The sequence below is a fragment of the Saccostrea cucullata genome, unplaced genomic scaffold (assembly GCF_032062105.1).
Source record: "Saccostrea cucullata isolate Sc308-1 unplaced genomic scaffold, CSIRO_AGI_Scuc_v1 ctg4572, whole genome shotgun sequence".
NCBI classification, from domain to species: domain Eukaryota; kingdom Metazoa; phylum Mollusca; class Bivalvia; order Ostreida; family Ostreidae; genus Saccostrea; species Saccostrea cuccullata.
The window spans coordinates 10,074-28,504 of record NW_026922105.1 but is presented as its reverse complement, the minus strand read 5'-3'; the positions used below and the strand labels follow the sequence as shown (position 1 = coordinate 28,504).

The 18,431-nt window shown below is 32.1% G+C and overlaps 2 protein-coding genes and 1 long non-coding RNA gene across 3 annotated transcripts; all 3 read left to right on the top strand.

Moving 5' to 3' along the window:
- The first annotated feature begins 1,215 nt into the window (after nt 1–1,215).
- On the top strand, nt 1,216–6,111 carry LOC134261185 (uncharacterized). Its single transcript, XR_009990761.1, has 3 exons — nt 1,216–1,306; nt 2,820–2,912; nt 6,048–6,111. It is a non-coding gene; the product is annotated as an uncharacterized LOC134261185 (long non-coding RNA).
- A 3,607-nt stretch (nt 6,112–9,718) lies between these two features.
- On the top strand, nt 9,719–13,497 carry LOC134261186 (uncharacterized). Its single transcript, XM_062743634.1, has 4 exons — nt 9,719–9,825; nt 12,222–12,590; nt 12,693–12,834; nt 13,260–13,497. Coding segments are annotated over exons 1-4 (750 nt in total). The 5' UTR covers nt 9,719–9,824.
- Nucleotides 13,498–14,833: 1,336 nt separating this feature from the next.
- LOC134261184 (uncharacterized) lies at nt 14,834–17,938 on the top strand (the record flags this gene model as incomplete). Its single annotated transcript, XM_062743633.1, has 8 exons — nt 14,834–15,126; nt 15,395–15,521; nt 15,668–15,892; nt 16,059–16,268; nt 16,456–16,733; nt 16,900–17,050; nt 17,305–17,517; nt 17,785–17,938. Coding segments are annotated over exons 1-8 (1,642 nt in total), but the record flags the coding sequence as incomplete, so codon positions are not given.
- Nucleotides 17,939–18,431: the final 493 nt, after the last annotated feature.

Sequence of the window (18,431 nt, the reverse complement as noted above, 5' to 3'; positions counted from 1 at the left end):
GTACACACCTATTGCGACGCTGGATCTTTGTCTTTTCCGGTCTCCATGTCATGCATTGAGGTTCAAACCCGTGGCTTAAGGATCAATTCGACTCCGCAACTTTAGCGAGCAAATAGTTCAAATTAAATTCATGTTATTTAAAATATATTTAACGAAGACAAGTATTTGATTTCTTATATGCATGTGATATACCCCATTTAAGTAAACAACATCATTTCTTTTATCAATACTTTGTTTCTCTTAGTTATTTTTTTCCAAGGGGAGAATGACAACCATTAATCTCAAGCAGAAAACATTTTTATATTTTGTATTCGATATACAATGTATTTTTAAAAATTCTAAACAAAATCTTTCGGCAATATAAAGAGGGTCCTTAAATATGGCACACTATGTATTTTTGAAGCTGTTTGGGTGAGAGCAATTTCATAGTTTACAATAGTTGTCTTTCTCTATCTCTCAGACAAAGTTTATTTGGAAAATCAGAAAGTAGTATATGTAGCTTATACTAAAAAGATCTTTCCTCCGGATGGTATGTCAAATGTCAAAGTAAAAAAGCGTTGAAAAAGTATTTATTGTCTGGTCTTTGTCCCAAAAATCTGCCATGAAAATAACCGTTTACTTTTATAAATGTTTCGGGTGACGAAAATGTGACATAGGGTCATATAAGACCAAGTTAAAGAATATGAAAATATGTGCAAGCAACCTTGAAATTTTTTTCATTATACAAAATACTGTTGATACCATTAAAATAATAATTTTGTTTAGTTCGTGTAAAGTGTCAATTGGGATGGCTTGATACATTTAAAGATGATAACTCTACTTAGTGTTTCATAAGCATGATTCAGTGACATATTACACGTATTTCAAACATCAAGGTTAATGTAACCTCCGATATTCACCATTATTTGACGATTTAATTTAAATCCTCGTATTTTTAGAATAGTTTTGTACAGGTTGTATGTGCTTTATGGCCATTCCATTTTTTTTTTTATAAATATATCTTATGAACTCAAATGGTACATTTCAGTTGAAGAAGAGCGGTAGTTTACACTACTGATACTGTCTAGTTATTATTTTCTAATTTAATAAGAATGATAAAAAATGTTTATACCAATGCCTAATTTGGGCTAACAGGTCTGATCTACACTCAAACGAACTGCATGCATGATGCATTCAGTAGCATTTAAAATCCAGGAAGAAGTTTGGAGGACGGTAAAAACTGCCATTCTTGATCGCAGATCAAAATGGCGAGGAAGATACTGATTGTTCTTCTTTTGATTTCATTATTGGATATTTCATATCAGGGGTAAGGATTTGATATAAACAAATAAAATAAGTCAGCGTAAAAAATTATTAAGTAATACATATAAATTGACAATTTAAAAGTTTTTGATGGTTCTTGTACATGTACAGGATCATTCAAAGGTTGAGTTTTCATAATCATTTAATATCAGTGAGACAATACAATATTACATCTGAAATTCCTTTTTTGATTACTTAATAATCTAATTATTAATCAATGAATTACTCAGTAGATCGAGCATTTGCCTAGTATTCAAGCTCAAAAATTCATAAAACAATAACATGTGTATTCTTTGTGCCACGATTTCTTTTGGGTACAAACATATTTGACCTAATGAAATTGACCTTAATTAGAGTTTGACCGACTTTTCCTAAAACAAAGTCAATTTTAGCCTTGGCGATAACTTTTGAACTGTTGGTACTAAGGTTTCTATATTTAACATTTCAATTTATTGTTACAAGACCTTTCTGAAAATATAAATATTTTTGACCTTGACCTTTGCGTTTGAACCACTTAAAAAGGGTTTTACCTTGACCAAAACTTTTAAAGAGTTAGTATTAGAGCCTTGATATTTCACAGATGAATTCCCTTTGACAAAACCTTTGTTTAGATATTTACAAATGAATATTGACATTTTGACCTTGGAGATTGACCTATTTAAAAAAAAACTTAACCTCGGCCATAACTTTTGAACAGTTGGCGCAAGGGTCTTAACATTTCACATGTATATTTCTAATGACAATGCCTTCCCCTAGGTACTATTTATTTGACCCCTTGACCTTGGAGCCTGGAGACCCACATTTTAAGTGTAATTTTGGCCATAACTTTTGAATAATGTGTACTTGGATTTTTATATTTTACAGATATAATTATGGAGACAAGTCCTTTTTTAAAGAAAAAATTTTTCTTCTATTTTCCTTGACCCTGAAGTTTGATTTGCATATTTGAGAAACTTTGACTTTCAGCAAAAGCTGCCATACGGGGGCATCGGTGTTTCACAAACATAACTTGCTTCATTATTTCAGGATGTAATCAAGCAATTGGCTTGTACGATAATTTGCATAAACGCTGAAGGCTTAAAATGGCCCCTTTAACGACCCCAACCAGGGTTATTTGAAGTACGAAAATAGTGTCCACTGATATCGTTTATTTCAATTTTTAATTATGATATACACAACGTTATGAGAAATCAATTATCTGAAAATACCGTGGGATATGCATGTTTTCTATATTGTCTGAAAGAAAACTCACTGAAAATTGATGTGTTTTGCAACTTGCGAAGAAAAAAAATATTGGAAAGTGCATAAGCCTATGCATGAGGTCACACCATTTAAAATATTATATGAAAATTATCGCATAGTTTTGTATCGTGTTGTATGGAATTTCAACACATCAGAAAGCCATAATTTTTATTTTCTTACATAACTATCATCATGTTCATATTTAAAGAAAAATCTAGGCCAGATTTGTATTGAAACTTAAGTTTCCTCATCACTATAATTGTTCGTCTTTGCAGATGTCACGTGGAGTTGGAGGCATATCGGACATCAACGATTTACTATACAAAATGTGGTGAATGGGGAAAATGGTGGAGATGCTCAAAAACAAGGTAATTTCAGGCCAATGCCTAACCAAAATTCTATTGTATTTTTGAGGAGGTTTGATCCTGAGATTTTGAGAAGACGTTTGTCAGGACATTTAGACTGAAACTTAAGTATCTTTTCTTGGTTTTTACAATGTATGTTGGTTCCATTATGCCAATTAAATTATACACAATAAAAACCCACATTTAAAATCTAAACAAAAACATTAAATTGTTTTTACAAAATTTTGTGGCGGAAGGTTTTCTAGAAGGAAATGTTTCAATTTTTATTTCAAAGTTTTGTACAGTACTGTTACGTTTAGCTCCCGAGATTTCCATGCAGGCATTTGTTTTATGCACCTAGTTAATTTGGTTGATCTTCCAAAACATATAAAATTAAACATTTTGGAGTTTTACATCGTATTGTGACAAATAGATAAATATTTATTGTGAGAGTCAATAAAAATCGTCCAATTCTGGCCAAGGTTTATTTTTTTTTTGTAATGTCTTATAAAACATCCTACGCATAATTTTCTTTTTTGAATATGTCAAATAACTTCGACCTGAATATGTACAAATTATATTCTGACTGCTGTAAATTCAGAGAATTTTCAGAAGTTTAGGTGCAAATAGTCACACGATTAATCATCTTAAGTAATTTAAACCTTTTTTTGTCTCAGTTTTTAAGGTGTCCATGTTACACAGAATAAGAGTATACCTGGTACCATACTTTATTCTTATAAAAAATATTTGAAGACCACTTTCTAGAAGCAAAATTTAAATACAGTGCGGAAAGGCCATGATATCAATTACACCATAATTGAAATAAAAGACGCCACAAAATCTGCAGCATGTGTTTCATATTTGGAGGTTTTTTGACTATAGACGATAAGGGCCAATAAATAATTACATTTTTAAACTCCTAAATTCCTAAACGAAGTAGAATTTTCGAATTTAGACAATTTTCCCTCTTTCTTGCTTGTGAAAGTTTTTTCCAGATAAGTTGAATATGTTTTCTCTGGCTGCACCCCTACCCACGTTCAAAAACGATACTCTGACCAGTATGCTAGCAATGACTTTATTTTAATGTACATAAGGGATGGTAAATTTTGCATTTTCAGATATTTTGTTGCTCACAGCATAGATGGTTTTGTGTCCCTGATGAATTCGATCATATCCAGTTCGACTGCGATCTTTTATTTTATTTTTTTTTACTTTGAATTTCTTTATCCGTTTGAAAACTGTACAGCGTAAAAGACTACTATTTCCACATATCAAAGAGATATCTTTACACTAGTTTTTCAGCAATTTTTGTAACGAAGCACAGTATTTAAATATGATTTCATTTTTATCTTCTTGATAGAGGCAAATTTATCATCTATCAGCTCAGTGTAGTGAACATGCTTACTTCAAAAAATGATTTTCTTTGTGGCGAAAGTAGGAAACTAGAACTAGAGGTACTGTGAGCACTGAGCTCACTTAATGATAACTCCGCCTCCCTTATGATTATAATGGCGAAGTTCTTGTTTGACTCTAGGAGACCCGAAATATGTGTCCGATCAAAAAGTAAAATAGGAGGTGCATAATGATATTATGTATTAAAGAATCAGTGAAAGTATCATTAAAGGAGATGGGTGAACTTAGCGTGCAAAAAAACCCACAAGCTTCAGATATAAAAAATCATATTCAAATTGTGATTTTAGTATTTAGAGTAAAGTTCTCATCATTGATTTTTGTAAAATCATGATAAACAAAAAGTTTTGAGGAAAATTTTTCGTTAAAATTTATTCTTTTATAAAGAAAAATAATGTGGTATCCATTGGGTTTGAACCCTGGCAATAAAAATCCTGAGTTGCATTCTCTATTGAGACTATCACGCTAACCACTACGCTACACAAGTCCTGATGAAATGTGGCATTTAAATCATGTTTGTGATATGACTTAAGTTATGTCATAAACTTATATTTTAAAGGTATAGTGGGTCATTGCTCCAAAATATGTATGTTTTTATGCAAACTTTGAGGATTACCTTTCAAAAAAATGGAGAAGACCCACTCATAACGTAAAATAGTGTTACAGTGTGAAAAAATGACTCGTTTTGTCCTCTTTCGTGTGTGTGTATAATATTTCATAGGCAAATAATTTCAATTTTCATAAGATCTGTGCAAGTTGTAGAGATTTTACATAAAGTATACTCTTATGTTAGGTGAAATATTAAGGAAAATTTTGATAAAATTGAGATTTAATTTTTCACCTTCATGTTTGTCGCGCTATGGGCTTATCTCTCGTCATGTTCACCCATCTCCTTTTTTCAGTGATACACATGTATAGAAAGAGTTGCGGATAAGAGATGAGTACCCTTCAATATTAAAGAAAGAATGGCAGTTTCCATGTATTGCTATAGGAAACCCAAAATATGTGTCTGATCAAAAAGTAAAAGGGAGGGTGCACAATGGCACTATGTAACAAAAATTCTACGAATGTCTCATTAAATTTCATTCAGTGGTATAAGAAGAGTTGCAGCTAAGAGATGGATACAACAAAGCGTAACAGGACGGCCACTCCCATCACTATATACCCCTGATTTTTAATTGGGTTACGAAAACGTAGTTTTCAGGGAAAAGGAGTTTAAAATTCTTTGATAGATTTAAGTTTTTGACTGAGAAAAAAAAAACTTCTACATTTGAAATGATAAACTGTATATTGCATTACTTAATGAAAGACCCTCATATAATTGCCCCCTATAAGTATTACTATAAGTATTCACTATATCGCAGTCACTATAAGTATTGTCCTCGTTTCCCTACGTAACATTACTTTAAATTAAATTGGTCATACCTTTTGAAAGAGGAAAAGATAGGGCCTTCATATTGCTCTTGTATATTACCTATGACAAGACCTTTCTACATATACTATGATTTTTGACCCTAAAACTTTGACCTTGAAGTTTAACCTTCTTTTCAAAAATGTTATATCTATTATAATAGATATATGCCGAACACTGTTCTATATGTGAAATTATCAGACTGTTTAAGACCAGTTGCTTGTTAACACAGTTATTGAAAACTTGTTATCAAACATACAAAGAGGAATTTTTTGGGGAAGCATGGTCAGAGGATCAGAGCTTATTTTATGATTATTTTTGTTTTTCCTCTTTTATAGAGACAAGACGGCGTATAGATATAGATGCTCCCCTGGCTATGGATGGATCTCATTTCGTTGTTGTGCTGGTAAAGTTTTCTATATTCTATCTTATATTAGCTGTAGTGTTATATTCGTTGTCCTCACGCCTTCGTAAACAAGCAAAAAGTAACTCTACATTAAAATCAAAATTCATAATAACCATTCAAATTCTTGAATGGTGTGCAATTCAATCTTAATTATGATAGATATTATATTTCTTCTGAAACAATAGTTTAATTTTAATGGTTGGATTCATTTCTTGGAAAAAAAAATCTCAACTTAAATGGTTATAGATGCGTATGGCCCAGGGTTAAAAATATTTTTTTAAATGAAGATTTGGATTTGAATAAATTGTGAACTAAATCATACTTTTCAAAGCCAAGGCTATGCTAAATAAAATTTGAATGGAACTACTCTATACTAGTTCTTGTCTGGTTATCTTATTTCAGTTCTTATATAATCAACCACGGTGAAATTGTTTACAAAATGTATTTTAGAAGCAAGATGTGTTTGTGAAACACTGATGCCCCTGTATGGCAGCTTATGGCGAGGGTTGAAATTTCTCAAGTGCACGATATACTCCAAGGTCAAGACCAAAAGGTCCAAAATTGTTAGTATCCAAAAGAAGGTCTTGTCCAAAGGAATACATCTGTGAAATATGAAAGCCTTAGTACAAAAAGTAGCCAAACTCTAAGTTCAAGGTCAAAGGTAAAATATTTTTATACCCAATGAAAGGTCTTTTCACATTGAATACACATGTGAAGTATGAAAGCCCTTGCTTCAAATATTCAAAATTTATGGCTATGATTAAAGTTAGAAAATTTCTGATAAAAGTGGGTCAAACTCAAGGGTCAGGTCAAACGGTCAAATTGGGTGATACCTAACGAAAAGTCTTGTCACAAGGTTTACACCTGTGAAATATGAAAGCCAAAGTTCCATCCAGTCAACAGTATGCGGAAAAACAGACAAACAGACACCCGAATCTTTGATTACGGGGGCATAAAAAACCATATATATTTCAGTACACAGTGTCTTCACAAGAACCTGCATATGACATACTGAAGTCCAACTACGGTAATTTTAAACTACTGATCTACCTCAATATTATTTAGCATTATGCGGAGGGAAGACAACGTACCAAGGGGCATGTAGACAAGGTCAATGGATCTCTGTTAAAGGTGGTCACCAATATATAACTGCAGATGGTGAATGCAAATCTCCAGGAAGCTGTGTCAAATGCAACAAATATTATTACAATAATGGACATTGGTGCACAGGTAATACGAAATTTTTATTTTGTCAAACATTGAAGCTACCTGTTTTATTAAATGAGTGAAGAACTACTAGCTCTTTGATTGGTTGATATCATATTTTGTTGAGAAACAAAATCTATATTATTCAACTGCGCGTTAATTTCCAAGTGAACAAAAGGATTTATTTTTTCTTCATTTGATTGAAAATAGATCAGAAAATTTCAAATTGATGCAAATAATTCTATCTGTGAAGCTATAACTTTCAGGCATATAAAACCAGGTGTGTGTACAGGGGGCCTGTCCCTTCGACACTTTTAAAAAATGAAACAAAACAGCATTTACGGAAAAGAGACAAGAACTTTTTTATCGAAATATTGATGAAATATATGGAGATAACGAACAGTATTCAAGATTCATAAAAGTCCATGAAAAACTACAAAATAAGAGCAGAGCAAACACGGACCCCCGAAACATCGGAAGTGGAATCAGGTACCATGGAGGAGTAAGCATCCCTTGCCGACCGGTCTCACCCGCCGTGTGCTCGTTGTCATGATAAGAAAATAACGGAAAAAATCCGTCGTCAATTCAGTGTATAAATAATGAACTAACTCTTAGTATGAAAGATACCAGTCATCATTTGACTCAATGATAAATTATATTTCCTGACAAGGTCATTGTATCGACCATAGAACTTTTGAAATGATGACTTTAAACGAGACAGTTGAAATTCTTGTTTCATCAACTTGTTTGTCAATTGACCTCGTTTTAGAAATTGTTCATACTTAGAGCATGTGCTTGCCTATCGAATCAACTGAGATATATAAACTCCGTATGCAGGTGATAAAGGTGTATTGCTGCATAAGTAAGGGAAGTTGACGATAGAAAAATTAAATTCATCTCGTTTATTATAGACCTTGGTTGTAAGAGTTGACCTGAAGGCCACAGCAAGTGTTTTCCTCTTTTCATGTACATGTAAAGATTTTGACCATTACTTACGTTGAACATAAACACTTATTTTTTCCATATATTTTGTTAAACTTGCGATTTATAACTTTTGTTATGTCGGGAAATTTGAAGGGGGACAATGGAAATCATTCAATTGTTAAATATTCAAAAGTTGAAGATATCTTTATTTTTTTTTTTTTTCATCCATAGTATCAAAATATTTCCATTAGCAAGCTTGTTGCGTTTCTCTCATTCATATGTATCTATATTTTAGCCTGTCCAAATATTCCGAATTGTCTTGAGATGCACTGTAATGAAACTGCTGCTTCCACAATTTGTGCCAATTGTGATGGAGTTGTAATGGATATCCCATATCATAGAGCTTATAAAAGAAGTGATGATAGAAAAACGTGCCAACGTAAGTTATTTTAGAATATCATTCAAGATAGAAAAGTAATAGAGCTGTTGATTTTTTAACTGACTGAAATTATTTAAATATTGTGAATATTTCTTTTTAAACGAACTCAATTTTCTTTTTTTCATTCATATGCTATAAATGTTGATATATTATGTTATTTCAGATTTTTTAGTAACATAAAAAAAGTGATAAGGTGTGAATTTTCTAACAATTTTTTCCTGCAGCTTTTTAAAAACTTCAAAAGATCAGTAGGCATTTTATAAACGAGTTTCTTTACGCATTACATAAGATTCTGGGCCATCATTCGTTCTTTTCTAAACTTTTCATTCTTTTTTACAGTTTTCGTTCATTTACCGTCTTCTTGGATGTTAATTTTAATTAGTGAAAATTAACAGCATGTACATGACATTTACGCATGGGCCTTGACAAACCGCCATGTAGTCAGTTGCAGTAGTGTTCTAAAACATGTAACTGCTCTTCTCCAAATCGTCTATTTGTGGTCCAATACCAAGAAACCTAAATATAGGTCTTCAACTCTCTACAGTAGACATGCTTCTTCCATAAAAGAACATTTGGTCGTGGATCTTACACACCTATATACTTAAAATATTCAGGTCATGATTTCAAGGAATGTAGATATGAAGTTTTTCTTAAAATAAATAGAACAAAAATTAAAATTCACTTATAACTACACCTATTTTTTTTTTATTTTATCCTTCAACCAATCATCTTTGAACAAAACGCAGATTAGAATGAAGAGCGAAAAAATACCTCGATGAAATGCATACTTTTGTACTAAAGTAAAAAGAACAAAGAACTTCATACGCTTACTTTGATATCCGCCTCCATTTTCAATCGATTTAATTCAATACTTATGGAAATTTGGCCATATTTTTTTTTGTAAATTTTGAAAATTGGCTTGGAGTTAGGCAGCAAAAAATATTTCAGTCACAATTTTTGTTTGACAAAATATAAAACTTTAATCTTTCGATTAATTTGTAGTAAGGAGTTTTAAACATTTTTCCAGAGGCCTGTTCTTGGAGGAGTGATAGCACAAGGTGTTATCCTGGATATTGCGCTGGGGAGCTTGCGGCTAACTGCAACTGTACTACAGGTTTTACTGGAAGACATTGCGAACAAAGTAATGATTGATTTCTTGAACCTTGGCTGAACTTCAAAGTAAAAATTTTTATACATCTTACCGTTAATGATTGTGTAACGGGGTCTTCCGTCATAAAAAGACAAAAATAGAGTCGGGTCATTTAAGAATCTTCTTCTGAAGAACCGCTGGGCCAAAGAAGCTGTTGAAGCATCCTGGGGTAGTGTAGATTCTAAGTTGTTCATTTCATGACCCCCCCTGGGGTGGTAGGGCGGGACCATATGTAGGAAAAATCTTTAAAAATCTTCTTCCCAAGAACCTCTGGGACAGAAATGCTAAAACTTAAGTTAAAGGAACATGGACACTGTTTCGACTGATTTTTAAAAAAATCAGTTTTGATGTTTGCAATTTCTAATTAAGGCAATTCAAATGATCAGCAAAAATATGTTGATTTACAAATGAGATACAAAACTACGATATCTTTATCATGTAATCAAAGCTCTTGCCTTGATTATGTTTACATATAGAAAATATCATATTTATGACAAATCGAGATCCAACCAATCACTAGAAACTGTCTAATCTTATTTAGAATAAACTTTTTTACTGAATAAATCTGCTTTTGACGAATACATATTCATATATTTAACCTCTGTAATTAAAAACATAGTGCGGGTCTTTTCACATAACAAAGGTTTTGAGCTCAAAATCTGTCTTGTATATAATCTCGACAGTTGAAATTCAAATTTTTCCTTATCTTTAAAATTACCTTAGTTAAGTATTTATAAACACAAAAAATGGGGAAGAGGAAGGGTTGTGTGAAATTTTTTAGCTGAAACTGTGTTCATGTTCCTTTAACGCATCCTGAGATAGTGTAAATTCTAAATTATCCTGGAGGAAAATCTGGTGAAGAACAGCAGGGCCCAAGTTTCTCAGATGATCGTTTTATCCCATCAGCCTTCTGTTCTTCGTCATATGGCTTTACTTTCTTGATTTTTTTCAACTTTTATTTGAGAGCATTGCAAATATAAAATGACAGAATAAGCAATAGTATCCCTCGTTATTAAATGGCACACTTACAATTTGTCGTTAGGTCGGATATTGACTTACATATTTCATTACAAACTGTTATTTATGTTTTGTTCCACAACTTATATTATATCAATGGTCTTTTGAGTAAGAGTAATTTTGTATCATCGTTTTTCATTTGTTACTTTCTGCTTTACTTATTTTTTTGTATTTTTAGCTCAAAATTTTTGATCGAAATTAGTCCTATGTCTGTCGCCGTTGTCGTCGTAACCTTTTCACAATTTCATCTTCTTCTCCAGAACCACCAATTTCAACCAAACTTGGCAGAAAATATCCTTGGGTGTAGGGAAATCAAGTTTGTTCAAATGAAGGGTCAGGTCTTCCTCCAAGCGAAATTATTACGAAATAGCTAACAATTAATGACATCATTGAATAATCTTCTTCTCAATAACTAATGGGCCAGAAAAGATGAAACTCATATCGAATCATTGTCAAATCATTGTAAATTCAAATTTGTTTAAATTATAACCCCCGCGGTAGGGTGGGTCACAATGAACGATCAACGTTTAATGTCGGAGTATACAGGAAAAGTCTTCAAAAATCTTCTTAAGAACAGCAAGCAAATGATTGGTCATATTTATGTGAAAGCATCCTCAGGTATTGTTAATTCAAATTTGTTTAAATTATGACCACGGGGGTAGGGTGGGGCCACAATTGACGATCAAAGTTCCACATAGGATTATATAGGGAAAATCTTTAGAATATATCATTGTGGAAGAATCCTCAAGTAGTGTAGATTCAAGTATGTATCAAATCAAGACTCGCAGGGCTAGGGTGGAATGAAAGCTCAAACTTGTCGGGAAAAAAATCACAGTTAGTTAAAAGAAATATGTAAGCATCCTTTTCAATGGATGTTAAGAAAGTTAGTTCCACGATGAAATATTTTCTAAAAATTCAAAGTAGTGCTTTACTAACGAGATGAATTTTCAAGTCTGACAAAATTACAAGAGTGTGCTTTAGATTTATAGCAATTCATTTCCAGCAGGAAATTATAGGGATTTTCTTCAATATGAAAATATATACAATGTATATTAACATCTTTAAAGCACTAAAATTAGTGAATGTATAGAATAATTTAATTTTGTTTAAAATTTAAAATTGTAAATATCATCTCATCGTATTTCTTTTCGAAAATAAAAGAAAAATGTGGAATGAACTTTCTTAACACCCTTTAGTTAATGAAGATTCAATTTTGTTCAAATCATTCCCCCTCAACCTTTTAGGGGTAGGTCGGGACCACTTATGCACTTAAGCATTTTAATATTATACTGATTTTTTTTTTGGCTTTTTTTCATAGCAAAAGTGCTCAGGTGATCGATGTGGCCTTTTTTATTTCTTTATATTTGCAGTGACAGAATATGCAGATATTCTTGACAATCTCTTCAAGCTAAAACACAACCACCATGTGTTGACTAATCCCTCAGACTCGGTAGACCCTGGTCCTCATCCTGTGGTATGGTCTAACTATAAAGACTGGAACATTGTAGAGACGATATGGAATGCTAAATATGTAATAAAAGAGAGGTTGCATACAGATAAAGACCACTATATCAGAAAGTTTGTTTATGGGATTATAAATGCCTCTACTACTTTGAATTACACCTCTATTGTTTGGGATACAGTAAAAACAATGCTGAATACAACAAACACAATGGGGTTGTCCAATTCGTCAAAGGAAACGAATTCTACAGAGGAAACCACCTTTAATGTCACTCATGGTAGCACAATACACATAACTACAAGAAAAAAAGATCAAATGAAATATTTAATTTCTGTATTATTAAAGTGTTAACAAAATTATTATTATTGTTTAATTTCAGTTCCAAGAGAAATTCAGGTTATTAATTCATACAGATGTTCTCAAGCGTCATCTGAAAAACCAGCAACAGCTCCATTTCAATGTAAAAAAGATTTTTTACTGGAATCTGGATCGAAACCTTTCAATTTTAGCACCGGAGATACGTACGTACCATGTTTTTGTTTTTGTTTTTTTAAAAACATGCATTAATTTTGTAAAATAAAAACATAAGTAAAATACAATTCCAGTTTGCTAACATTTACAATCCAAAATACAAGTTTTGTAAACGTCCCGTTTTCGGCTTGAGATTTAATTTTGCCAAGCACACAGTCGCAAATTTTCCGAGCATTGTCAAAGCGTTACATTGGCGTAATTTTTGTATCTGACCAAAAAGGTTGTTTCACAGAATGATGATCCCATTTAAAAAACAATTACCGAATTCTTAATGTCAAAAACACTATAAATATCAATAGAAAGTCGTTTGATTTCTTAAATAGATATTAAATTAAGTGTAAATGGAAGGTCAAGAAAACAATGTGAAAAATACATATTGTTTAATACATGTAATTATGACTCACTTTACTTGTAGGTTATCATTTACAATAGTGGCGAAAATTGGAGGACATCTAGTTATGGAAAATAGAGAAAAGAAATACAATGAGACCCATTCATTAGTGGGAACCACCAAAACTCTACAATATGTCTTTCGCTGGGACTTTGTTCTTCCTTATCACTGTATAGAATCTGCAAAAACAATAAATGATGATTGCAAAGAGCCTCTTACTGTTCCTGAACTGACAGAAAATGTAAGCTTTGAGTATATTTAAATACCTTATAGTTAAATAAAGTTATGTACATATACTATGTATCAATGTCACAAATATGTTGAAATACAGAATAAAGGAAACACAAATGAGCATCATTCTTACTTTTTTGCGAACTTGACAAAATGTAATTCGAATTAATTCAAAAACTATCTTAAAGTCAATATAAAGTTAACTCAGAAAGAAACTAAATAAAGACCATTGTTTTTTTTTTGTTTTTTTGCAACTTTAGTCTACAATTACAATAACGTGGGATGATTGGTATGATGACCTGGCAGGAATCAAGGAATACCATTATGAGATACAGTCAGTTTCAAGCAGAAATAACTTACTTAAGGAGGATGGTCCTATCAAAGAAAATGGAATTGGAACCATTTATCTCAATGAATCATTCGTAATATGTTTTTATTTCATTTAAAAGATAATTTGCTATAAACTGTTCTTCAACATGGTCAACAGACACATTTTGTTTTTAATGTTTGTTTAGGTCCATGTTAGCTTTGCTCCTGATTTGTGTCGTTTCAATTGCCCTTTGAGTTTGTCATCTTAATAATTCATTTTCAAATCAGAAAATTCAATATTTCGTAACATTTATTATAGAAAACATTAATACTCCCAGGAGCTGCAGGTCTTTTTTCTATACACTTGACTGTGTATGATAGAGCTGGAAATTATAAAACCACTAGACGTCTTGTTCTTTATGACAGTAATCCCCATGTATCACATAACCCTCATTATGTAACCCGTGTCCAAACTGGGTCCGAAAAAACAAACTATACATGGGTAGTTCATAATACCACTGTTGTCAACGTACAGTGGCCTAAAAGGTTCCGGAATGTTTTACATGACCATAATAAATGGCTTGATGAAGTCTCACCAAGCCATGGAATATCGAAAATGTATGACGATTACTCGGGACGAAGACCCATCACAAAAGTTAACAATGTTTACGGTATGTATTTCAATTGTTTTTAGTTATCTAGCTAACGGAATGATAAACTATGAATTGTATTTATACGTATTTTTTAAATATAATGCCATGGACATAAATTTCAATGTTTTTAAAATATTGTTTTATTTTTTTATTTTTTATTACAGATTTAAGATATGAAGCTATGATGATGTAATTATAGACATCAAACATTATTGAAATAATAATCTTGATATTTATTTTGAAAATATTCATTAAAAATGCACACTATTACTGTTTTCAAGCAACTTTATGAATAGTGTAGTGGCTAAAAGGAACTCGTCTTAAGAATTCATGGTTTGAACCTAGCCATGACCAATTTTTGTAATCGCACCATATTTCATTATTTGTATTTTTTTTACAGGGTGTCTTAATTTCATGGTGGAGTTTTCCATTTATGATGGAGCAGGTTTAAAAGACTCTAGACCGCTATCTTCAGTAAACGATATCTCCACTGAGTCTGAGTTTCTAACAATGGACTGGTCAGATGGAGATAAAGCTGTCATCACGGTTGTTGCAATAGATATTTTTAACAAGACCCTAAATGACACTCTCACAATTTATCGAGACTCCACTCCTCCGATTATAGAGAACTTGTGGCTGACACGCGGGGACAGACTGAATGTCAGTGTACACAGACTTGAGGACTTCACAGAAATGACGTAAAACCTTTTAGATTTTTTTTTAATTATTACTTTAACATTATTTAAGTCATGTTTTAATTGTTCTGTTCAGTTCCTTTTGAATTTTTTTTGTCAGCCAATAAAAACGGACAAAACAAATCTTTTAAACAGTATTCATCATAAGAAATTCATATAATATTACATTTATCATCAAATTCCATGGACTTCTTCAAAACATTATTAAAAAACTTTCCTCGACTTCCTGATTTCTTTAATGCTATTAAAATTAATACATTTGTTAATTAAGAATTGAATGGTTGGCTTATGACTACCACAGTGGCATCGATAGCATCTACTGGAGATTGTACGATAATTTTACCGGAGAAAATATTCTTCATGGCCACGAAGATTTGTTTGCCCAAGGATCATCTATAGTAAGACATCTCATTGTTTAAAATCCTTTGAATTGTATTACTTTGACTTAAAATTTGCAATTTCATTTTATCACTTGTATAACATTATTAGAATGTTGTCATAATATATGATAAATATGAAATTCCGTTGCATAATTATTCTACAGGATATCACTGAATGTATTCAGAATTATGGAAACTATAGCAGAGGACCAAACTGCTACCAAACAAATCACTGGGGAGCTTATCATAGACATTTTCAAGTAAAACCAGAGGTTAAGAGAGATGGAGGACTCGTCCATGGCAAAGATAACGGCTTACATGACTCAGACTATTTTCTTGAAGTAAATGCAACAAACAAAGCTTTACTATCTACAGTGTTAACCAAAAAGGTACATGTGTGATGTTTCTATCGGAGCTGTAATGAAAATAATTTTTTTAGTCAGGAATGCAGCAATTAAGAAAAGAGTTACTTACAGAAGAGAGAAAGCTCTGATCATAGTCTTTGAAAAGTCACCTATAAAAATACTAAATACTATTCTATCTAATGTTTGCTAGATAACAATTGACATTTCACCTCCACATGCGGGAACTGTACAAGACGGAATCAGAGGAACTAGTGAGGTAGACTTCCAACAAAGTAAGACATTAAACGTTCACTGGGACGGATTCTTTGACAAAGAGAGTGGTGTCATGTTCTACATGTATGGCTTCCACACGGAACCAATTCCTGCAGTAGCTTTTCAATTGAATTCAAACAATCATATTGTAAGTTTTTTGTAAGAGGTTGTGATAAAACTGCAGTACCGAAACGGTTAAACATTTTCCTTTTTTTATTACCAAATTATCTGTAAAATTAAGTTTAGCTTTTTCTCTAGAACTCATAAAGGTCATGAAAAGAAATGAATTTTTGTTCTATTTTTTCTACAAAAATTCAGTGTTCCTGCACTTGTAGGTAAGGGAAACATATGCAACAGAAGTATCTTACACAGTTGCTACTGAGGGGACGTATTACGTTTGTGTTGTCGCCTACAATCGAGCTCTGGAACCCTCTAAGCCGATCTGCTCTGACGGCGTTACAGTGACTACAACGGTACCAATTGTGTCAGAGGTGGACATAACCAATGCTTACGTTAGGGAAAGTTTGGTTACAGACATAGGGAAAACAAATTATTGGGTCATTAGTAAAAACAGACACAGAAGATTAATCACTAATCCTACAGATGAATGTGTGTAAGTTTTTGTCCTTTAATTTTTCTCCGCTTCTGGTTGCGATTTGTTTAGTTTCAATAGACTTAATGGCTAGATATCTGTCCGTTCTCTTCATATTTCATTCAAATTTATATAAATAAAAAAAACAGGCTCTGAAAGTCATTTTATTTAATTTATTGATAATCAGGAGAAAAGCTGTGCCATTGTCTGACATTGACATCTTTCCTGTTGAATATCACCAAAATGGTTCTTATGTTCAAGTAAATGGCTCAGATTTCTGCTCCAATACCTCCTCCAAAGCCGCCATTTTAAGTATTGTGTTATCTAAATCATCACATGTGCGTATTCAATGTTTTAATATTTACTACTATTCAAATATTGCGAAAAAATGACGAACAAAGAAGGATGTTTTTAAATTTTTAGAACAATGCATTATAAATTAAAGTTAAACCCTTTTAATGAAGGATGATTTGGTAATGATCTGACGTGAAGAACAGCAAACTCGTTAGAAAATCTACATTAACAGTTAAACAGTTGTTAAATTCAAAGTTCTGTTCTGTTCTGTGATGTAGACATATTTTTTTAATGGTAGATCATCATCACTTGGTCTGCCAATGAAACAAACATACATGATTACGAAGTTGGATTAGCTACAGAAGCTGGAAGCCCATCTCCAGATTTGATGGCATTCAGATCTACGAATCAGCATCGCCGTATTCATTTGATGCATACTAATATACCAGAAGGAGAACCTTTTTACTTTGTCATTAAAACCATTGGCAAAACAAACACTCAGGGAATACAGGTAGTACACGCGTACACTGCGAGAAAAAACTTTTAGGCAGATCCCATACCTTCATGTGACATTTTCGTTTAGTAAGAAAGATACATGTATGTGAAAAGATAATTAAATTCAAAATCTAAATGAATATAGTCCTTGCGTTATTCTATTAACAAAAAAGATCACTTATATGGTTTTTTCTTGACATCTCCCTTTGAATTGCTTATAGAATAAATGTTTTGTATCCTAAGTTCGAAAGCAGTATATAATTTCATTAATTATGTTATCTAGTCTTTAGGACCTTGTTTTGTTGATACAACACCGCCAGTATTCTCCCCACCAGTAAAAATAAGGCATCAAAATGGACACTTGGTCGTCACCTGGAATGCAAGCAGTTTTATTGATGCAGATGATCCATTTCCTCTTTCTCTTCAATACGCTGTTGGTAAAGTACAATTAAAAAAAAACATTTTCAAATCAAATAATGCCATAGGCTTTATCGTCTAATAGACATGGTCTTGAAATATTGAAAATGTCATCTCTGAACAAACATTCGACACTTTTTTACGATAGTCTGTTCCTGATTTTTAAAAAGAAGGCTAGAAATAACTTCTAACGGCAAATAATTATTATTTGGTCCAGCATAGTTTTTTAACCTATTTCGAGTATGCTGAATCCGAAAAAATATGCTGGTCTTCATGAAAATGACATTAAAGAGGTCAAAATGGCAATTCAAAATGGCGGACATCCAATTTTTCTAATTTTCTCTTAATGTCTTTCGAAATGGAGAAGTAATAAGTGAATATCTAACTGAGTGTAATAAAACTGTAAAAAATATAATACAATGCTAACATTATTAGTTTAACTCAGAAAATTTAGTCGTTTCTTCACTTAATTCGAATTTTCTTTGATTTATTTGTTAATTGCTTCTATATTCT